Raw genomic sequence first — 23,956 nt, forward strand, 5'->3', positions numbered from 1 at the left:
AAATTTTTGAGATGGTAGAACAGAGCTGAAGCTCTGTTTTGAGACACAGTCTTGCTGTATAACCAGGCTGGCCTCTAACTCACAGTCCTCCTGCTTCAGTCTCCCAAGTGCTGGGATTATAGACATATAACACTGTGTCTTCTTTAGAGCAGTGTGCCATGCTTGGGCCTCAGAAACTTTTGATCAATTGAATATCTGAGGCAGGAAGGACTGCTTCATAAAGGTAAAAAGAAGCTAAGGGGCCTGATGAAGGTAGATTCTAGGGTAATGAGGAGTGAAAATCCTCCATCTGATCCGATAGCCTGGACCACTACTCTAACATACTTCACTATCATTGTGATCACCTCTTGAGCTCCCATTATTTTGCCAATAGGAACACAAACACTTTAACAGGGACACAGTCTCCTGTGAGCCTTAAAACAACTCTGTTAAGATAGGAACCACTATACCCACAGAGTAAATACAACCCTTAATGGGTAATATTGGGGTCTCTGATTCGAAAGCCCTTCCCATCTTACCACCCTGTGGGTGCTTTCATCCCAAGGCCAGACATGAAGACCATGGTAAGCTACAAATAACCTAGAGGTGAAGAAGAACCAGCTCTTGCTTCCACTCAGGGCGACCAATACAATCTTAAGTGGGGCTGGCAAGTTTTCTACAAGTAGAAGATGCCTTAACAGGAAAGGGACTGAACAGTGTGCCATGCTTGGGTCTCAGAAACCTTTGGTCAGTGTACCAACTGAATAGGGCATGATGTGACGGTCATATGGTGGTTAGAAGGCCAGTCTATGGGAGGAAACTTCCTAGGCTCCATTCAGATCCTGATGCTTCCTGTGTGACCTTGAATAAGTAAATTCATCTCTGTTTTCCTCGTATGAAATGAGGGTAAAACATAATATTTCCTAGTCGCTTGAAAACAATGCCTGGCATATAGCAAACACTCAGTGAAAGCCAGCCTTCATTTCCTCCAACATCTTCATTATCAATGTTCCTAGAAAAGGAACACTGTAAATTTCCTTGAGAAGGAAAGAATGTTTGGGGGCTCATTTCTGTGTCAGCTGTCTTTTCTTCTCATGCCAAACTCTGGCACCATGGAGCTCACTGAGAGTCTGTCTCACCGTCTACCTGCGCTCACCCTAGGACATTACGCCAAGTTATCCCAAAACAAAATAATGCCTTTCTCATTATGCAACTGCCTGGGGGACGCACTGTGAATGAGTACATGGAAAACCTGTGCAACACCAGTTCCTCATCCTCTCTGAGTCTTAGCCCTCTTAAGGAATCTGGAAGTTATAGGCCCTGACCCCCAGAAAAATGCGCATACTCACAAAGTCCTACAGAGTTCCAAACCCCTAGTAAAAGCCCTAGTTTAACTGACAGAGGAAATCTCAGCCCTACCCCTTACAATCACTAAGAAACCACAGAATCATCCATTCTAACAATTAAATACTATGAAAAAAAATAGCAAAGATGTACACACAAAGATTCCTATAGCATGTTCTTTATAAAAGCCCAAACTACATGTCCATCCAGTAGAGAATGGCCAAAAAGTGATGATACATAAAAGAATGCTTTGAACCATAAGCATTCAAATGCATATTAATATTATCTACAATTGAACAAAGGAAGTTACACATAGTTCTCTTTCCTTAAAAAAAAAACAAAACACATAGGCATTTTAAAGTCTGAGCATACACACTCCAGGGGGTGTTCATGCATTGCTATGTAAATGATACAATTATATTTGCTTATCTGTTACTCCACAGTAAACATGGGATGTCTTACACTGATTTTTTAAAGTCTGTGTTTAAAATGTTAAGAACTTGAGCCATTCAACTGTCTCAAATATATAACTACTGTATGAAAATCTCACTCCATAAATCAAGAGCCAGATCTCTTTACTCAGCTCCACTTACCATTCATTCTCTATGAAGTGAGTTAGAGAGAGGGCCCTGGGACTTTTCTGCCTTTTGCAGAAGAAAATAAAACTCTACATTTGTGTGGTCTCCTATACCTGAGCTGCTCCTATCTCTGGACCTACAGGAAAGTGGAAATGGGGTGTCCTTGGACTTGTCAAAGTCAGTTGACTAAAAAACAAATCAAGGATGTGGGGTGAGGGAGGGGCTGGTGGTGCCAGAGGCGGTGTCCATCAAGCCTCTAACAGTCAGGGTCAGGGTAGGGAATGACGGAAGAAAAGAGACAGAGGGAACTGCCCTGGGCCTGGAAGATACAGTGCTACTGACCACCCAGTATTTCCTTGCATCTTGTATATACACTTCTCTAATTTGGGGAGGAGAAGGGAAAAAACAAAATGCTGAAACAGGGATAAAGGTTTACCTACTGTAACAATGAGATGTACAAGACACTATGCTGAAAAGGGGGGGAACGCGTTGTGGGGGGTAAGCTGTGGGGGTGGGGAAAGGGAAGGGATGGTAGGGGAAAAACAAAGGAGGAGGCAACAATGCTCGATAGGAAACATACTCATTACCTTGCTCATGTAACTGTAACCCTTTTGTACAGTATTTTTACAATAAAAAACGTACAAAAAATAAGATGAAAATTATCTTATTTAGAAAAGATGAGTGAGAAGAAAGCAGAGTAAAATAGTGACTTGGAGAAGGAGAGTCCAAGAACTTCAAGGTTTGTAAGCACTCCTAAAAAGATGGGAGACGGGAGAAGGGTGATGACTTACTGAGTCTGAAGCAATTTCAACATCCGTATGAATGACAGGATGGAAAATATTCACTGAACAAAATAACCTTCAGGGCTATATTGACAATAACAAATTTTAAATAATAGTTGGGGTAGGATGCATCCTCTACTAGCTTCCCTTTAATAATGAAGAGAGAGGAAATGGCGGGTGTTAGGAGAAAACCACAGTGACATGTGACAAGCAAGAATCATGAATGGATGGTAAAGTGTGGAGAGGAGTACACGATTTACCGAATTACAAAGTTCCCCCGCTAATAATTGATTAGCTACACAGGGAAATATAACTTACACAGAGAAACCTGACAGGCAACACCTTAGCCATCACGGCTAGCATCACTGCAAGTAGGACAAGCTGATACTGTGAGCCTCCTCAATATGATATCCTGAGAACAAAACCATCCCATAGCACTGCCACATAAGTGCCTAATCTAATCTAATCCAAAGGAATAACAGGTAATTTCAGAGTGAGGGAGAGTGTGGACTTATTAAGTATGTTAATATCATGAAAGACAAATGGTGAGGAAGGACTCCAGAATAAAGGAAATCAAGGAGCTACAACAACGGAAGGTAAGGGGAGCGCTCTGTGTAGAGGAGGAGGTCTGGCTGTACCGTGCCTCATGTGGCTCAGTGGTAGAGCATTTGCCTAGCAATTGCCGGGCCCTGGGTTCTACCCCAAGCACCAGTAAAACAAAAATTAAATTTAAAAAGTAACATGAGTACTAGATGGTGGATCAGGAATAAAACTGTCATGAAGATAGGACTGAATTGATTATAAAAATATCTGAATTTAAACTATATATAACAGTAAACTAGATAGCACTGCTTCTGACTTGGATGTTGGTACCATGGGTATAAAAGAGAATGTCTTAAATTTGAAGAACTACAAACCAAAGTAGCTAGGGGAAAAGGGATAAGATATGATCAGTCCACCCTCTAAGGGGCTCAGAAAGATGATGAAGATGATGATGATGATGATGATGATGATGATGTACATAGAGAGAAAAAAGACAGAATGATAAAAGAGCAAAATGCTAACCACTGATGAAGCTCTTTGTTACAGTCTTGAAAATCTTTTAAAAATTTAGTGCAATAACATTATTTAAATACCTGCTACAGAGTAAAAGTTTGTTGTTGTTTCTCATCCTTCTTCTGGCTACTTCTAACTCCTGAATGTATTTTTACACTGATATGTAAGTTTTGCTTGTTTGGGATTTTTTGTTGTTGTCAACATTCAAAACATGAGTTTATACACGCATGCATGTGCACGTGCACACACGGGCACGTGCGCACACACACACACACACACACACACACACACACACACAGATCTACTCACAAATTTGGAAGAACAAGTGACTTTTCCTGGCTGGCTTTAATACTGTGCCTCTACTGTCCCTCTACTACCCCCCCCCCCCGCCCCAATAGGCCCCAGCTTGGAAACTGCAGGCCAGGGGCACAGGGTGGAGGCGGCAGCGAGTATGGCTCTGTAGTTGCCTCTGCCTGGCAGAGGCGCAAGGTGCAAGAGGACCAAAGACCTCCAAGCAAGGCCAAGGACTCAACACTGGCATGTCTAGGGCTCTTCCCCCAACTCACCGTGGAGGAGAAGCTTCTCCAGCCGCTGCAGCAGCTCGGCGCACTGATTCAGCTGCTCCTGGAAGCCCTCGGCCACACAGGCATCCACGTCGCTAGCCTGCAGCAGCTCCTCAAACGCCTTGATCATGGTGCTCATGTGTTGACGGTAAATGACACAGATGTCATGGCTATCCTTAATCTGCTGCCGCTGAAGGGAGAGCTCCCTGGCTTGGGACTGAACTAATGAATCGTATCTGATAAAAGGAGGGGAAAGAAAATGCTTGTGCCATTTTAGAATTGAATTTTTGTGACCTTAACACTAATTGGAAAAATGACAGAGCACGATTTTTTTAAAGCCTGCAGCTGTACAAGTATATATACTTTTAGAAAAATTGAAACTGTACAAGGTCACTCCCTCTTTGAGTTCAAACAGCCAGCGAATGTTAGAACAGATATTCTTCTGCAATATTTTTAACCTTATAAAGCCCCCAATTAAAGTCTAGATTGGCAAGGACGCAAGAGAACAATTAGTTTCCATACATTCTTCAAAAACACTATTTTGAATTGTAGGAACACATGCTCCAGGGGGCAGAGACCCTCAAAAATTCTCACGAAGTATAAGAAGAAAGAGTAAGGCAGGGAAAGGGGACTGGCCAGTGAGGAACAGAATTTGTAGCCATTTACTTCATGTCCAGGGCCAGGGCATGAAGTAAATGACATAAAATTGTCTGCCCTCCTAACATCAACAAATGAATGAATGTCCACTTCTATAGGAAAGTAAACTGGTTGTCAAGGTAATTAGGTGAAGGTTTAGGGTTCACAAACCGACTTTAAAGCTCCTCACTGTCTTTCCATACTTTCCCTACATAAGCCCATAAGCAGTAGCAGGCACCGAGACAAACACAAGCTAAGGGAGAGTGGCCAGGTGGACACCTGTTCTTCAAGTTCCCCCTTTCACGAACAACAGCGTGAGGGCCAGGCAAGCACCTTCACTGCCGAGAATGAGCATGCAGATCATGTAGCACTGGCGTAGGAGGTGGGGACTGACTCCATGGAAGAGGAGAAAGCCGGTTATTGGGGGAGGGGGATATTGTGCCATGAACCCTATCAACATCTCTTACAGCTCTGTGAACATTCACGGACAGGTCACAGCAACCTGAGTAAGGATTCGTTTTCTAGTCTACCAGGTGCTTGTTAGGATCAAGTAAGAACAGTTCCTTGATGGGCATGGTGGTGCTCACCTGTCATTCCAGCAATCAGGAGGCTGGGGAGGGAGGAGGATCTTTGAGTTTGAGGACAGCCTGGTATACAGGGCAAGAAGAAAGGAGGAGGACAGAAGGAAGAAGAGGGATACGGGAAGACAGAGGAGAAAGGAAAAGGAGGGGAAAAAGAAAAGGAAAAGAAATGTTCTTAAGCCAGGGGCTGACACAACAGCTCCTCCATGAACACAAGCTTCCTTTATTATCGCTGCTTGGGAAGTCTTGAAAAATTCACTCTGGCTGCTGACAACTCAGAACAATATGTTGTCTCAAATTAGTGACGGATGAAGGTCAACTTTCTAAATGATCGTGGTTTTTGCCATATCTCATGAGGCAAAACTGTACATATTTATACCCATAAAACATTATCTTCATGACCTAAGAATTCTTCTCTTTCGACACAAGCTTATTTCTCTAAGATGACCTTAAAGGGTAAAGATATGAAAAACATTAATATGCCTCCCAACCTGCCTAGGACATCAGTTTAGTGCCACAGGGAGACAAAAGCCACTAGCAGAGTCAGAACAAGCCCCGCAGTTCAGCTAAAGCACTGTAATTCACCAAGTGACTGGTATAAAACCTTTCCCCTAGTTCCCAACCTAAGGAGGACAAAACCTGCCTGCCAGTTTGCGAGGACAAACTACTCCTAGCTGAGGCTCATGTGTGCAGCGCATGTTTTGTAGCATCACATTTCACTTCCCCACCGGGCCTGGCTTCTTAACAATAGGCCAAATCCCTTCCCAGGACACTCTGCTACCACAGAGCATCATGCTCTCCTAGCTCTCAAGTTCCAGGCTAGCAGCAACCCAACAGGACTGCAGGCTTAAACAGGGGAAGCAGCTAGAGGTAGAAGGTACCTGGCAGGTGAAAGATCTCGGAACTTATTCTGCAGGTTATGGATTTCACTGAAAAGTTCCAAGTTCAAATTCTGCTCCTTCTGCAGCTCATACTCCTGCTTCACCAGCTGTTGTCTGAGGCTTTCTAACATCCTGCTATCAATCATCTCGGGGGTGAGTGGGCGGAGGATTTTCATGTGTTTCACGTATCGTACTTGGTGCAAACTTGAAAAGGTCATCTCTTCTTCATCAGTACTGCCCTTGGGTTTGTTCAAGCCATCTTGGGCCCCTTCTGTCCCACACAGAACCGTGATAATGGCCTCGCTGCATTGGGAGTGCTTTTGAAGCTGAAACAGGAAATTCCGATAGCCCTCCAGCTCAGTTTCCAAGTCACAGATTTTCTGTTTTAAGTATTCTGTGTCATGTGAAATGTCGAGGTCCCCAGATGGATCAGACTCAGACACACTGACTTTAACGGAAAGCTGACTCTTCGAATCCAAGCAAGTGGCTGCAGAAGTTGGGTCCAGAAAATCTTCAGAGTTCTCTTTATGTGTTGGCAACACAGCCAGGTCATCAGGTGAATAAATTTCAGAATCTGCAAAATCAAATATATTGATATCAGTGTCTCCCAGCCTTTGTCTCAGCCACCGCCCAGTCAATGCTCTCCAGTGTACCGCTCCGTTGTGGCTTGTTTGGATCTCATATGTTCCCCATAGGACCATGTTTTGAAGACTGGGTGTTCGCCTGCTGTGTACTGGAATGGGTGGACTCTCTCAGAGACAGGGACTAGTGGGAGAAAGTGAGGCCACTGGGGACATGCCTTAAAGGCAATATGGGACCTCGCCACCCCACTTTGCATCCTGGCCACGATGAGGTGAATAACTTTACTGCACCACACGCTCCCTACCACGACATTCTGCCTGATTACAGGTCCAAAACCAGAACCAGGTAGCCATGACCTGAAATGTCTGAAACCAAAATAAAGCTTTCCTTCTTTTAAGTTGATTCTCCCAGGTACTTTGTCACAACAACAGAAAGCTGATTAATATACCATCTTGCCTCTCAACACATGGTTTTTCTCAGAACGAATGTCCTCATGAGTGAATTTAAAAATCATAAACCAGCTACACATCTAAAAATCACCAATTATCCCCACTTTCAACTTGCGATCCACCATAATCTGATTCCAAGGACCTATCCAGAAGCACCATCCATGGGGAGTTCCACAAAGCAACTAGGACATCTACAAATACCATGTAGCTTCATGCCTTCATAGGAACTGTACCTTCTGCCTGGAGTATCTTAGGCCCTCTATTCTATTCCCACTCTTTGAACTCCTACTCATCCTTCAACATCTAATTCTCCTCCTTCTAGGGGTCCACTCCCAAACTATGCAAGTCCCTCCCCTCTGTGCTCCCAGAGCATGTTACAGACACATTAACACACCACACACACTGCATGCCTGATGCTACTGGAGGGGCTGCAGTTGACATAGCAGCAATAATTACATGGATGCCTCTCCCAAGCACCAGACTGCAAGTCCTTTTAGAGCAGGGATGTGGCCTTCCATCCTCATGTTCTCAGTGCCTGGAACACATCTGTGCCAGCACAGATCAGAAGTCAGTGATGCTCTGAGAAACACAGAAGGCTCGTGACAGAGCATTGAAGAGCAAGCATCCACACACCCTCGACAGGAGGGCCTCCCATTTCTCCATCTACATGCCATCGTGTCCTCTTCATTAGCTGACTCACTGACTCCCACTCTGTTCACCTTTCCTTAAGACAAGGCTCGGTCCTCAGAGATGCAGCCAGCTTGTATGGGAGACAGAGGGCACAGCAAGAGTATAGAGCTTTGGACCAAAGATCAATAGGTCACACCTAGCCCTGCCACTTGCTGGCTGCAGACTTAAGCAAATAACTTGCTAACCCTGAGCCTCAGCTGACCCTGCATGGAAATGAGGAAAGATGCTTAATATGGTGACAATGAGGCTTGACTCCACAGCTTCCGTCCTTAACTGCCGCTACCCAGGGAAAGCTCAGCTCCACATAAGGAGGTGATTGAATATTTAAGAGGCAGCCTAGTATGCATAGGAGGAAAACACTAGATTTAAAAGGCAACATCCCGAGCTTCCAACACTGGCTCTGCCACTTAGTAGCTGCATGACCTCAGTTAGGCAGATGAGACTCCTTACAGTGAATGACCACTGTCAGGCTGTGAGGCTGGGCTTACTTGCTCACTTGTGGGGACCATGCAGAACAATGTCTGCTGCTGTGTCTTTTCCAGAGCACCCCACCAATGTCGTTGGTGTACAGAAACCCAGTGAGGCATCATCAGAATCCCCATTTGACAGAAAGTCGAGGCTTCTGGAGCAGGAGCTCTCCCCATGGACTAGGACGAGCGACAGGAGAACTGCTCATCAAAGCTCTGCTTTTTCGTTTCAAGCCACAAAAAGAAGGGAGAAGACACTCCTCATTGGAGGAAAAGGCAGCGTGGCTGGACCAGAGGACCTGGAGGTCTCTCAGAGAGAAAACACAAGCATAGGCATAGTTCGATTTCTAGTTCACAAACCCAGTCCTTATCCACTCTTGTCCCTCTGTTCACAGGGCAAACATCTCAAAGTCAGATTTAGCTACCACATGGCCTAAAGGAGGCGTTCCCGAGGAAGCAACCTGTCAGGCTCACTGGTCTGTGCGGTCCTTGAGAGTAGAAACCGGGTCACCCTCCGCCTGCTGCCCCGGTGTCCGGTGTAGAGCCGCGATAAAGAAGGCACCAGGTGAGAGAGCGTAAGAGAGATGAAGTACAAGAGGGAAGATTTCCCAACAAGGCTTTGTTCCCTTTGTTTCACTAGCTGTCCACAAAATAAGGAAACTGCTTTAGTGACAACCTTATTATAGTGGAATTTCATCTGTAGATCATGGAAGAAGCAGTATTCACTAAAGATCAGTTCTGGTAACTTTCATTAGGTACCCATGAGGCAAAGACAAGTGACTACGGTCACTCTGATGTTTTCCCCCCACCGACCCCAAGTGCCTGGAGGGGATGGACTCCACTGTGAACTCTGCTCCTAAGGATGTGAAAAGCATATTGGCCTACCACTTGATACTTAGTAGCTCTGACTTCAGAAGTGTCCTCAAAGTTCCCTACAGAAACTTATAACTTAGCAGGGGCAAGGAATTGACTCAGGCACCAAGGCAAGAATACAACAAATCTCCTTACTAGCATTCTCTGCTCCGCAGGCCTTGATAAAGGTCTAAAGGAGCTGCTTCCTCTGTTCCGCTCAACAGCATTGTGTAGAAGGTGTGGGAGAAGGCAGGGTTGTAGGGTCACAGGCTGCCAGCGCATGGGGACCTCTGGAAGTATGATCACATTCCAGGACCTGATCCACGTACCTAGCACCTCACCAGAGTTATTCGTTTACTGTCCAGTGAGGCAATGCCACAATCTCCACTTGAGAAAAGGGAAAGCCACTGCTTGAGAGCTAGAGAATCTGCCAAAGCTCAGGATGAGTAGCAGCAGAGCTCTTCACCAAGCCTGGGTGCACACGAGGATGAAAGAGGATGAATATGGTTGAAGTACCACGGAACCTGCTCAAATTGTTTTAGGAAGGGAGGAGAGGTGGAAGAGAGGGTGATCAAGGGGTAGTATTGATTGGAATATACATGGTAAATAAACATGCATTGGAAATGTCACAGTGAATCTCTCCTACACAGTTAATGTGTCCCTACCTGCTGTCCCCCCACCCAAAAAAAACATACAGCCTGGGTGCTTACCTCTGACACTCCAAATGCTACATCCTGACCCTTGTCCCACAAAGGAAGACCCTCAACAGGAAGAACAGTAATACCTGTGTGAGCGCCCTCATTCACTTAGTAGCTACTAAGGGGCTCCTGGAGACATGGTAGCAGTGGAGTCACCCCCAGCACCCAGCCCAGAGTAGGCAGTACTAAGTAACTTAACTGAATAATAAGGTGTGATATGGGACTAAAAGGAGGAGACCTCGAATCCTGGGGGACTCAGGAGTGACCTCAGGAAAAGTAAAGCTTATGTAGGGATCTACAGAATGAAGATTCAGCTAGACAGCAAGTTGATGGGGAATTCAGGCACAGGCAACACACATGCCAAGTTCTGGATGCACACTCAGAAAGATGAGACTAGCTCTGTGATACAGAGGTACTTAAAAAGAATAGGATACTAACAGGACTGGTGGCTCATGCTTGTAATCCTAGCTGACATATGAGGTTCACGGTTCAAAGCCAGGTAGAAAAGTCCTCCAATTAACCACTCAAAAATCAGAAGTAGCACTGTGGCTCAGGGGTAGAGTGCTAGCCTTGAGCACAAAGAGGCTCGAGGACAGTGCCCAGGACCTAAGTTCAAGCCAGATAACACTAGCTCTCCTCACTCCTGCAATCCCAGCTATATAAGAGGCTGAGACAGAAAGGTCAGCCCTGTCCCTCAAGAAAAGTTCAAGATGCATTGTACTTATAAACTAACATATTGAATTAAAACACTTTTGTATAACTACTTAAAGTTAATACAGAAAAAAAATGGAAAACAATCATGAGACCCCCTTCTTGACCAACAACTGAACATGGTTGCACACCTGTCATCCTTGCTTCATGGAAAATTGAAATAGGTGGATGGCAGTCCAGGAGCATTCCCTGAGCAGGAAGTGAGACCCCCACCTCAGAACATAACCAGCCCAAGAAAGGGCTAGAAGTATGGCTCAGTGCTAGAGCAACCACTTAACATGCACAGGGTAGGTGGTTTCAAACTCCACTACTTAGAACTTTCCACATCTCAGCTAAAAAAAAAAAGTAGTTCTAGAACTTTCCACAACTCAGCTAAAAAACGTTTTGGTCCCTGGTATAGTAACTTTCTCCTCAAGCCCAGAACACCCAAAAGCATGTGGCCACCACACTTCTAGGCCTCAGAAAGGCCCCACTAGTGGGACCAGGCTCTTAGCCAGGTCTTTCCCCAGAGACTCGTGTTCCCTCGACCACTCCACAGCAGATTTAGGATTCCTGATGACCAAGATGTCTCATGTGAATTAAATTGAGAACAACAGCTATATTTTTAATGAAGGGAAAGAGATCTAGGGTTAAAAAAGAAAAAAGAGTAAACCCTTGCTCATTCTGGCTGAATAGGAATATGGTAGTTGCTCCATTATCCTTTGTGTATATTTGCGTGCTAATAATACTTCATAATTAAAAAAGGACGGGATACAACTTGTCTGCAGCCTCACTCACAGCTCTCTGTGCCATCCCCAATGACCTAGCTGCAAAGCCCACCAATCTGGGCTCAGCAGGAAGCTTTTCCGCTGACTGACCCATTCTCCCTGGCAGGTAACAGCCTGCTCCACACTGAATATTAACAGGTTGTTGTGGTGCCTGTGTTCTCATTGTGTGGTTGTGTAAGGTCCCTTGAGAGCAGGCACTGGGTCTTTTCATTGTGGACCCCTGAACCATGCACTATCTGCCAGAAGGGTCAGACAAATGGAATGATCAGCTCTATCTGGTACTCTGCTTTGCCTTGACTCTTCTACCTCCTCAGCAGCTGGGTGACCCTGGTCAGTCATGCTTTAGATCCTCCTCTTCCCCATATGACAGGTGGGAATGGGAATGATGACCCAGAAGGGCTGCTGTTAGATCTACTAAGAATTTTGACATGTCACCCTACACAGCGCCTGGCACCAGGCAGCTGTTGGACACACAAAGAAGCTGAGTTCTAACCGGTCTCAAGGTTGTTGTGCTGGTCATCATCTGCCTCCTTGTCTCTCTGGGCTGAGGGTGAGCTTTTAGTTCCTTCGTGCTTGCCTGGGCTGTCTTGGGAGGCTGCTTCCACAAGGGGCTGAGCTGCAGGCACTGGCAAAGAGAAAGAAAAATAAAACCATAGGCTTGAAACTTAGCCAAGCATCTGAGAAGAACACAAAGATACAACAGGGAAAATAAAAACACTGGGGAGGCAAAATGCAATTTATAAGATAAAATTAATCTATCGAGCTGCCATAACAGAACATAAAAAGCATAAATATACTGCAGCTTGTCTGAAATGGTTTAAATCCAGACTCTCAAAAAACTGAGTGAGAAAAGGAATTCCATTCCATTGACATGTGCCCACTTTCCCAAGCAAGAGGAGCCCCTGGGTCTTCCTGGCAACCACAGGGCAGCACCCGGCAGAGACAGCCTCTTGCCTCCCCAGCAGAGGAGGCGGGGCACAGTGCAGATGACAGGCCTGGACATGTGCTAGGGCCCCTCCTGGGCTGTCACTCTGAAGTCCCTCCCTCCACCCCACTCTTAACTCTTTGTACTGATTTGGTTGGCTGAACTGCCCCCACCCCCATCCAGACAGAACGCGCTCTCTCTCTCTCTCTCTCTCTCTCTCTCTCTCTCTCTCTCTCTCTCTCTCTCTCTCTCTCCTATATCCAGTGCCTAAGATGGAGATACAGTAGCTACTTGAGGAATATTTACTGAATATGATGCCTAGATCAATGGAAGAACAGATTGACAGTAGGTACAGTAGAGGCAATTTTGATAAAAGCCAACTCAGTTTGAAACCTCAAGTACAAGAAACCCAAGACAGAACCTACAATTAATGGAAGTTATCTTGGGCTCTAGTGCACAGAGTTTATACCAGAGTACCACATGCTGGGGTTAGGCTTCACCGATGCCTATAAAATGGGCAGGCTGGTTTACACAGGGCCCTGGACTAGTACCATGACTCATTGGATCACTTTCTCTCGAAGGTGCTACCTGAACTTCAGATGGGGACAATTACTGTTTTGGAGGATGATTGGGAGGATTCTATTTGATCTATTTGATTCTATTTGATTTTCAGTGTGTATGGTAGGGCTCAACAAGTGCAAAGTCCTCCTTTTATGACTGTCACAAGAAATCCAGGGCTGCAAGGTCACCATCAATCCCTGAGTGACCTAGCGATCTATTCTGACACCATCTCCTCTCCAGGACTCTCCCTTTCACTGGCCACCTTTCAGACTGCCAAGCTTCTCTCTGAGCATTGGCCTGGACCCTCATTTTAGGAGAACCCAGCTGTCCCCTGAGGGGACTGTCTCCTGGACAGCATCACCAAAGAGGCTGTACCTGCCACATCCCGCTGCTCCACACTGTCCCTTCACGTCATCTGTCTTCCTAGAAGCACCAATTTTGCAGCTGAGGCTGCTACACTACACTACCAGCAGCCTAACCTTGCTAGAGCCACCATTCCTCAGAGCCATTTTGGCTCCTGCCTGCCCTGACTCTCTGTGTCTCACAACAGTACAATTCCCCAGAGGTGTCTGTCTTTGTGATCTCCAACTTCTCTCCTCCACTCTCTGTCTGGCACCTGAAACAGCTCCCTTAATGGCTAAGCTGATCCTCAGTCCTTGTCTTATGTGTGTTACTAACAATATCTGGCATAGACAGTGTTCTTGGCTCAGCTTCTGAGATGGCTGCCCCATCGCAGTCCAACCTCTAACCTCAGGAGAGCCCAGTTCATTTACCTGGAGTTCTGAGCTACATAGCTTCAGTGTCAGTGGTATGTTGCCATTTCCTCAGTTTCTGTCTCAGCCCATATCACTTTCCTTGACTTGAGGCTCACCAATCTCCAACTACCTACCCAGGATCTCCACTAGGCTGGCCAACAGGCATCTCAACCATCCAAAACCAGACATCTAATGTTACCCCCAGGCTGGCCTGGCCTGGCCTGACCTGGCTTGCAATCTTCCCCATTCAGTGCACAACTCCATCCTTCCAGTGGTTCACATTAGAAGTGATCCTTTAAAATGAAGTCAGCCTATTTTTCTCAAAGATCCAAATAATAAGTACTTTAGGCTTTGCAGGCCATATGATCTCTACCACATGAGTGTGGCTGTGTCCCAATAAAACAGTTTTAAAATGTTATTGTAAAGGTGATATACAGAGGAGTTACAGTTAGTTATAGGAGGCAGGTGATGAGTACATTTCCTTTTGAACAGGAAAAACAGGCGAAAAGCTGAATTTGAAACACAGACAGTACTCTAAAATCAATTCTTGTTATAAGGCTTATGTCAGACCATGTTGCTCTACTACTCAAACCTCCAACTGTCCAATTTTATACAGGATGGTCTATAAAGGCCTGCCTGGTGCCTCCGTCCCTGCCCTCACCATCTCTCCTTTACCTCCCTCAATACCAGTCATATGATTCAGCACCTTCCAATCTAGCCTACTTCTCATATTCAAAGCCACATCAGAGCCTTTGCCCTGTTCCTTTTTCCCCAGATGACTAGTGCGCTCATTGCCTCCCATTTCCATCCAGATGACCCCTGTCACAGAGGTTCAAACCTCTCCACATCATATGCATTAGCAAACCTTCCCACCATCCCTCCCTCCCCTGCCCATCACTCTGCTTTGCGTCTCCCCACACCTATTTTCTCACATAGCATATGTTATTGTCTTCCCAGATACATAAAAATACTATCTGGACACAGATTTCTGTCTGCTTTGGGTTCCTGGCTTTGCAGGGCATAGAACAGTGTTTGGCACACGGGACAATTTATGAAGATGACCGCTGCTGCTCTCAACACCCTGTTGCTGCCACCTACTTAGAGCAGAAGGTGAAAATCAAAGCAGCACAGGTATTTTCATGAGTGTGGTAATGTGGAATGCTCCTGGCAAGGCGGTGGTACTCTGTCTGGGAGAGGGCGCCCTGCGTTCTCCAGCCTCTCACAGGTTTGGTGGGACATAGGCAGGTAACATCATTGCCTCCCCCCAGGTCTCTGGATTCTCACTGCACCACCAGGTTTCAACCCAAGGTATCTTCATCTACACGGCCCCTAGAGAGCAGAGGTAGCTGATTCACAGGGGATGCTGATGTGGTTCCCTTCTAGAGGAAGATAGGTTTGGGGCCTACCATTCTGGGGAATTCTACCAAGAGCATCTCCCTGGCATACCTCAACTATCACGTTCTGAGGTTCCACAAAGCCTGGACACTAAAGCCTGCCCAGCTGGACAGCAGATACAGCTCCTGGGGAGGGCACAAGGCTCCCAGAGAGCTGAGGGCACCACAGGCGCCATTTATCCAGACTCTAGAATGGAAAGAAAACTGCAGCTTCATTTTCCCTATTGTGTTCCTCCATTGTGCATTTCTCAAGAGTGAAGATTAATCACTGCAATTCATGAAATTTATACTCAAACGTACTGCAGTTCTAAACAACAAGGCTGACATTTCAGGCAGTTCTGTGGGGCTGCTCGTCTCATGACGGAGAAGGTGTTTTTCCTACGCTTACCATTCAGCAGCATTTGGTCAGGTGCTGGCTTCCCCTCCATCAGGGCCTCCACCAGAATTAACTTGTGATGAAGCTGCTTATTATGTGTTTTACACTCCTTCAGCTCACCCTGAAGCTCCATGATCTGGCCCTGAAGTTTGGCCACCACCTCCTGAGTGGCAAGGAAACGATATGCATGCCCTAATGACTGGGCTGGTTTCATCAGGATCGGCAGGCGGGACTTCTTAGCCTCCTGAAAGCACACAAGGCACAACAGTGAATGCACTTCACACACACACACACAAACACACACACACACGTCCTTTCATTGCATCTTCTCAGGCTGACCTTTTAAATAGCTCCCAAACATCACCCCAACTTCTGGTCCCCATAATGGTGTCATGTCACTCCCCAACAACAGACCATATTTCTTGACAGGGTCCTTCTGATTGTCAAGGGCACAGTTTTCCTTGACACCCTCTGGGCCCTGGTCCACTGTCTCTATGGACAAAGCAAACGTTCCATAGGTGGTACTTCTATTTCTGACACAGTCTTCTGGAAAACTTTCCCCATCTCTGTTCTCATTCCCCCCTATTACTAGTACAAGTCGATCTGCCTCCCACGCCTGCTGGTCTACCAGAACTCTGCTTACTTCAGTGGCTACTGACAGGTCTACTAACCCCGTGTGATTCCTCAGGCTCCGAACCCCAATCCTGACCTTTCCCACCATCTTTATCAGCAATGGCTCACAGGCGCTCCAAAGTCAACTGAAAATTCAACTCTGCTATTCCATCACGCCATGTCCTGGTCCATAAATCTACACCACTCCCATTTTCTGTCTTGGTGAATCACACAACCTTACTACATAATCCAAAAACCTGAGAGTTATTTAAACTACCTCTCTTTGCCTTATTGACTTGCATTGCTCATCACCTTCCAATAATTCCAGCTCCTTTGTTGTCTCCCAATTCTTCCATCTCTTCTCATCCCCTATTGCTACCAGGGCACTAGGAGTTCTCATGTTGGCCATAGTAGCAGCCTTCTGAAAGGCTCCCGGTGTTTGTTTTCACACTCTTCTAATCTACTGTCCTTAAAGCTATCTCAGCAGCTTCCCAGTTCCCACCCTGACAGAGGTCAAAGTCCATACCAACACCTACCACAAAGTCCTGCTACACCTACAACCTCAGTTGCTACCTCTTTACTCTTCCTCTGTACCCTACTCTCTGAGATTCTTTTGGTTCTTTGCACCTCAAGGCCTTCACGTACACTTCCACCTCTGCTGGAACATTCACCCTTGCCCACTGAGTCATTCATCAGGACTTAGCTCAGATGTGCCTTCCTCAAGAGCACGGGCTTTGACTTCCAAGACCAAATCAGCTTCCTCCCGCATGTCCCCTACCACATTCCCCAGGAAATAGGAGTATTATTACAATTAAATCTCTATGTATTTATGTATTCACTGTCTTCTGCACCTGCCCATAAGGCCCAGAATTCAGGGGTTCTGAATTTATCCATAATGTATCCATAATTTCCAGAATAAGAGCTGGTACATCATTTGGTTATCCAAAAGTATTTGTGGAATGATCACAGAAACAGTAACTTAAGAAGTCAAACAAGAATGTCTTTCAAGTAGGGAATTTTGAATGTATTTAGCAGCTGAGGAGAGAGACCTAACTCTAGAATGTATGAAGAATTATTACATTTAATTCTCAACAATAAAAGAAAAAATACAAATGATCCAATTAAAGACGGATGGAAGACCAGTAGGACATTTCTCCACAGGAGATACAATATAGCTAACAAGTGGGGGGAGGTGGGGGGGGGGGGGAGGTTTGGGTGGGGGGGCTGGAGGAGGATGGGAAGGGGAAACAAAGGAGGAGGCTACAATGCTTGATAAGAAATGTACTCATTATCTTGCCCATGTAATTGTAACCCCTCTGTACAGTATTTTCACAATAAAAAAAAAAAAAAGAAAAAGAAGCTCACTATCACTAGTCATCAGGACAATCTAAGTGCTATCACAACAAAATACCACCTGTTCATACCCATTAGGATGATTACAACTAAAAGGGCAGTAACAAGTGTTGGTGAGGATGTGGAAGAACTAGAATGCTCATGCATGGTTGGTGGGTTATAAAAGGCACTCGGCAGCTTGGCAACCAGTCAACTCCTCAAAATGGTTTGACTTGGAATAACCACATGCTCCAACAATTTCATTACTAGGTATAAACCCAAAGGGAAAAAGTTGTTATGTCCACATGTAAATGTGGACGTGAATAACAACATGTACATGAGTAGGAATATTATTCTTAATATCCAAAAAGTAGAAATAGCCCAACTACACATCAGCTGATGAATGAACAAATGAAACGTGATATTAGAATACTATCTGGCAAGAAAAAAATAATAAAGTACTGATCCATGAGGCAATATGAGTGATCCCTAAACATACTATGCTAAGGGAGGGGCAGCCACCAATCACCACCTGCTGGAAGATCCTGCCCATCTGAAAGGTCCAGTACAGGCAAATCTAAAGAGTCATAAAACACATTAGTGGTTGCTTAGAGCTTGGATAGGCAAGTGGGAAAACTGCACTGACTGCAAATGAGTGCAGTGTTTCTTTGAGGGATGGTGAAATGTTCTAGCACTGATTGGCAATGGTTGTATAACTCTGTGGATAGACTTAAAAGTCTTTGAATTATACCCTTGAAATGGATGAACTGCAGGATGTCATCATTATTTTTTTTAATAATGGAGAAGAAAGCTGAGATTAAAAAAGGAACTACTTGAGACCTGAGAAATGATCTTAAGTCTCTCCAGGAAGAGTGTGAGGACCCTTGCTGCCTACATGCACAGTGCTTCCAAGCAGTTCCCCACACTACTCAGATAAACTGCTTTTTCAGAACTCAGGATGAGGGATGGTACCACCTCTGTTCTCCAAGTAGTCCAACGTAATACAGCAAGAAAGTCTGAGGGTCGGGCTCAAACCAGTTTTTAGATTCCAGTGCTCAGTTAGGAGAAGTAAGATGCCATCAGCCCTGCAGTCCCAGAGAAGAGGAGAGGGCAAATTCCGGGGCAAGAACAGTCTGAGGGGGTGACAGACTCCACCTGGGAGGAGGCAGATGTTTTAGTAAAGAGGGCTGGGAAATAACAACATTTGCTGGCCCTGGGTCTCCACCAGTCTTTATTCCTGGATCCAAATCTGTGTGTCATATGGCAGCAGAAGAGATCTGCAAGTGCACAAATGCCAACGCCAATTTCAAGCTGGAAGACTGCAGTCAGCCAACCTAACGCCGGTCCTAAAATAACACCACACAAAATGCTGCCTTATGGCCTCCCAACAGTCCCACCTACCACCTTAATAACAATGGAAGACTGGAACATGTTACTAGGGACTGGAAGAATAATAGGAACTCATACTCTGAGCTCTTACCTTGTCACGTACAAGGTTCCTCAGCAGACCCCTACCACCCTTGGTCTAGGTCACAATGACCCATCCAAGCCAAGGAGAGAACGCAGGTGCCTTATTATTCGAATATTCAACGCAGGTCAGTGGCCAGCCCAAAATGACCCCAGGCAGATCTGTGCAAGACCATCCTTATGCCTCTGTAACTAAACCATGGGAGCCGTTTGGCCTGTCTCACATCTTTTGTCTAACAGGAAGGATACCACAGCTCTAGCTTAAATCACAGGATTAACCATTCTGACACTACCAAACCATCCAGAAAATGATTACCTTCTCTCTATTCCGCAGGTACTACATATAAGAGACCCTTACTCCCTCCAAGGAAGGCAGACTACTAACATTTCCCTTAACCTCTGAAGCCCGGCAAGTTCCAATCCTCTCCCTGACATTGCCCAGTTAAGTCACTCTGGACAGTTTGCTGAGCCTATTAGTGCCCACATGTCTTCTCACGTAAAATGAACATAATACTTACCAAACTCAAATACTTCTTAAGAAGACTAAACAAAATGATAAAATTTAACATAATCCCTGGTATATGTGGCAGATGATTAAAAATAAATATTTATCTCCTTTAGAAAACACAGTGGAGATAATTTCAAACTAAAAAATATATATGTATATATATATATATAATATATTTAGGAAAATTAAGCCTATTCAATTATCCAATTTTCCTGAAGCAGAATGGCATCTCTCATACAATAGAGTAAAAGTAAACAAAAAACAAAGGGGAAAAAAAAAAAAAACACCTAGTTTTCCTAATATACAGGTACGAACCAAAGGAGCTAGAGAGAATGAGAGCACTTCTATTCCAGCCAAACTGCACAAATTTGCATTTTGAGTACCATTAATATAATGGCAGTGTATTTTTTTTCGGGGTCTCTACCGATATCTTTAGAAAACCCTTTTCTGGAAATTACAGTTTGGGCGCATAATTTAAAACAATCAAAAGCAATTTTGCTAATGATATATCTAACTCTCTTTGGTATGCACAAAAGCAGTCATTTAATGGTCACAAAATAAACTTAATTCTCCATTCTGCTGCTCTGAAGCAGTGTGTACAGTTGATTTCTAAGCTACAAAACAGCCATTGGAAACAAGAATCTCTCAGCCTTCCATGGGTTCTATTAGAAACACAACTTATTTCCTTCTTACAGAAGGTATCTCCCTGACACTGAATCTCAACCCAGCACCTCTTTCCAAAAGAACCACTACATCAGTCCAATCAGGCTTGTCTGCTTTTCAACCATTTGGAATATCTGATTGTCTTTGGACCGCGAGAGATCAACATGAACATACCTTCAGTCACCTCCCCTGCACACCCACCATTCTAGGTCCCCAAGGCTAGAGGGAAATGACCAAGGAAATGACCGAGGAGTACACATTCACTTCTGCATGTTCACGTCTAGTCAGCATGAGCACTCAGGACCTGCCTCCAAGCAGACAAGCCCTCAGAATGCCTCTCCACCACAAAAGTCCTCCTAAATAATCCCTGGGTTCTCACTAAAACCCCTACTCTAAAGTGGGGTTATTATCATTTCACTACAACCTGCAGAAGGAAGTGTCTTCAGTAGGTCAACACTGTATGAATTTTGGTATATTCTCTCTAAGGGAATGCTAAGGCCGTCACCACAGGGAAACGTCCCAGACACAAAATGAGAAAGACAGAGCTATACACAATTTAGGAACAGGATTCCACGAGGGTGTTTCTTCTGAAGGAAACATAGAAATGGTGTGATAAAGCCCTATCATTGGAGATGTAGCTCAGTGGAAGAACGTTTGCCTTCCTTCGATGCCCAGTACTGATAGCAACAACAACCAAAATAGAATCAGGGTCAGGGACAGGGGCAGGGGCAGGAGAGAGGGAGGGAGGGTGATGGTTAGAAAGGACATACTCCTCCAGGTAGAGGTCAGGAGCGGTACAGACAAAGGAGACACATGAGACTTTCCCCATGAAGAAAGTAGTGGCATTGGAGATGATTTTTTTGTTGTTGTTGTTGGTCGTGGGGCTTGAACTCTGGGTCTGGGTGCTGTCCCTCAGCTCTTCAGCTCAAGGCGAGCGCTCTACCACTTGAGCTACAGCGCCACTTCCTGGAGATGATTTTTTAAGTCTTCTGTTTCTGCAAAATAAAGACCTAATTAATATCTAGCACAACTTACTTTGTTGGTCACACAGGGGAAGGAGAGGAGAGTGGTCTGCATCCCTGGCATCCCACGCAAGTTCTCTGGCTGGGGCTCAGAGCTGAACGTGGCATCTGCCGCCACGTCTTCCCAAGCCTTCTTCTGCCCCTCATAAGTGAACCTGAGAGGGTCTTCCTCCACAGCCACGGTCTGCACAGAGACATTTTTCATCTCCGTCCTGTCCACTTCACTTGTCTTCACTAGCTGGGCCCTCCACGGGGACTTCAGCCCATCATGTGGCCTGGCAAAGGGGCTGGCTGGGACAGAATGCTCAAGTTCTCTTCTCAGCTGAACAGCAATTTGCTTGAGCATCTTCTCTGTTTTACCATCAACGTGTTCTCCAGAAGCTTCCTGCTCTGCCAGGTATATCCGCCCCAGAAGCAGTTCTTGTAGAGCTTTCAGAAGGTCTGGCCTGTTTCTCCAAAGGAAGAAGTGAGAATGATAAGCTTCCTTCCCAAGATCTCCCCACAGACTCCTGCGCAGATTCGATCTAAACTAAACATAGTAAGCCCCCCCCCCACAATACAACAAAACTCGTGCCAAGCATTTGCTCCCAGGTAACTCACAGTACTCACACAGGGCTATTTCATGAAGAAGGGCAGAACGTGACACAAGGTATACAGTCAATGTGTGGGCTACAGTGATATGTGAATGCAGGCTGGACAAGGTAGGAGCAAGGGGGAATCGTAAGGAACCCTGCCCAACCCCACCCACCACCGCCCTTACCCATTCCTACATCGAGGGGAAAGTGTAGATTTGGAAGAACCATGTCGAGTTGGCTCATCCATAGGTGATCTGATTCACCACGGTGCATATTAGGTACTCAGTAAGTAGATGAAGGGGTGCCTCATTAACAAGCATGCAGGTATAACAGAAAGCACATTGGCTTTGAAGGTAGATAAAAATGACTCCAGAGACTGAGGGTAAGACATCTGCTTAGCACAAGGAAGGTTCCTGGTTTGATACCCAAGACTACAAATGTTAAAAATTAAATAAGTAAAAACCTGAGTGTAGCAGATATCCCTGTAATCCTAGCTCCCTGGAAATCAGAAACAGGAGGATCATAGCTCAAGGCTGGCCTGGGGCAAATGCTAGCATAAGACTCTTTCTCATAAATAAACTAAAAGCAAAATAACTTAGATGTGACTCAAGTGGTAGAGCTCCTGCTTAAGAACTGTGGTGCCCTGTATTCTACCTGAATACCAGAATAGAGAGATAGAAAGATAAAGAGATAGAGAAGGAGGGAAGGAAAGAGGGAAAGAGAGAAGGGGAGAAAGAAGGAAGGAAGGAAGGAAGGAAGGAAGGAAGGAAGGAAGGAAGGAAGGAAGGAAGGAAGGAAGGAAGGAAGGAAGGAAAGGAGGGAGGGAAAGAGGGAGAGAGGAAGAGAGGAAGAGAGGAAGAGAGGGAGGGAAGTCTTTCAGACTTCTTTCAAGCAGCCAGAAAAGCACTATGGAAGTATGGGCAAGCTTAGACCTCCAAGAGGAGCCTCTAACAGCAGGGAGAATATCTCAGTGAAAAGAGCACTGTGGGGGTCAATGTCCCAGCTCCATCTTTTCAGGGGCTGCACAGGCTCAATTACCCCTATGGGATGCCCAGAAGGGTAGGGTCCCAGGTGCCCAGAGCAGCCACTAGACCAATGATACATCCTAAATGGCTTAACTGCCATCCCTATCTAATGCTTCCTGAGCCCGCCTTCACGTTGCCTAATGCCAAGTCACAAACAAATCATCCAAGTACATATCTTGGACTCTGCTTTCCAAGGACCCAAAACTAAGCCAATACATGAATGGTGCCTTATGGAGTCCTTCTGAAGTCTCCTTTGTAAGTCTGGTTCCTGGGCCCAGCACTACAGTAGGTACCATACCCAAAACTGCCAGCAGGACTTAGACTGGTCTTAGAGCCAGGAATGCCAACAGGTTTGGGAGGGTTACAGGGTAACTATGCTGTGTCCAGACTGGGGGTGCAGGGAAAGATGTCAGAGGGAGCTTCTGAAGTAGAGGGCAGCTTATTGGGGGAGAGGATGGAACAGCTGTGCAGGGACAGCAAGATGGCCACGTATGGAGAAGGAGGACGCTGGGAAGCTTGGCAGGGGAAGTAAAGTCTTCCACAGCACGATGAGAAAAGGAGGGCCCCTAGGAGGCTTGCAGAGCAGCAAGCAGCACTCTGGTCTAATCCCAGAAAAAACAACGAAGCTATGCCCCCCACCCCACCCCACCCCACCCCCTACCTTCAGACACAAATGCCTCAAAGTATGTACAAGGAAGCCAAGGTACAAGGAAGTATCCAAACGTCAGAAATAGAGGAAACAAGCCTGGATGGAAGGCAAATGAAGAAAGCGGTAGAGGCAGAAATTCAACTCCTGGGATGCAGGAAGAACCAGATAAATGTCATAGGCCCTTAGTAAGACCTTGGTAAGACAATTTTAAAATCACTACAGAGCCAGGAAGGTAAGGTTAGGGACTGTTAGCCGAAGCAAACTGAACTTGTACATAAAAATCATGCTTTAAAAAAAAAAAAAAAACAATTCAAGACCAGAAAGCTGAAACATGTCCTGACTGAAGGGTGGGGACTAAAGGTGAGAGGCAGTTGAGCAGAAAAACAAATGATGGGCGAATACAGTTGTAATACTTGATGTACATACATGAAAACTGAACTAGGAAATTTGAGGAGACAGATGGGGATGGGGTACCT

The 23,956-nt window shown here is 45.5% G+C and overlaps 1 protein-coding gene across 2 annotated transcripts in view; it reads right to left on the reverse strand.

Annotated features, from left to right (window-relative positions):
• The window catches only part of Cdk5rap2 (CDK5 regulatory subunit associated protein 2), a 175,854-nt gene that overhangs the window by 36,263 nt on the left and 115,635 nt on the right, over positions 1 to 23,956 (reverse strand). Inside the window, exons 21-25 of one of the 2 annotated variants that reach the window (XM_042678675.1) lie at positions 21,245 to 21,683; positions 15,640 to 15,871; positions 12,110 to 12,241; positions 6,401 to 6,974; positions 4,306 to 4,538 (exon numbers count right to left, since the gene is read on the reverse strand). In XM_042678675.1, the coding sequence (XP_042534609.1) occupies positions 4,306 to 4,538; positions 6,401 to 6,974; positions 12,110 to 12,241; positions 15,640 to 15,871; positions 21,245 to 21,683 (1,610 nt within the window). The remainder of the gene's footprint in view (positions 1 to 4,305; positions 4,539 to 6,400; positions 6,975 to 12,109; positions 12,242 to 15,639; positions 15,872 to 21,244; positions 21,684 to 23,956) is intronic. The other variant, XM_042678676.1, reaches the window with a different exon arrangement.

This window comes from Dipodomys spectabilis, unplaced genomic scaffold (genome assembly GCF_019054845.1).
Source record: "Dipodomys spectabilis isolate Male_0828 unplaced genomic scaffold, ASM1905484v1 ptg000046l, whole genome shotgun sequence".
Taxonomy (NCBI): Eukaryota; Metazoa; Chordata; class Mammalia; order Rodentia; family Heteromyidae; genus Dipodomys; species Dipodomys spectabilis.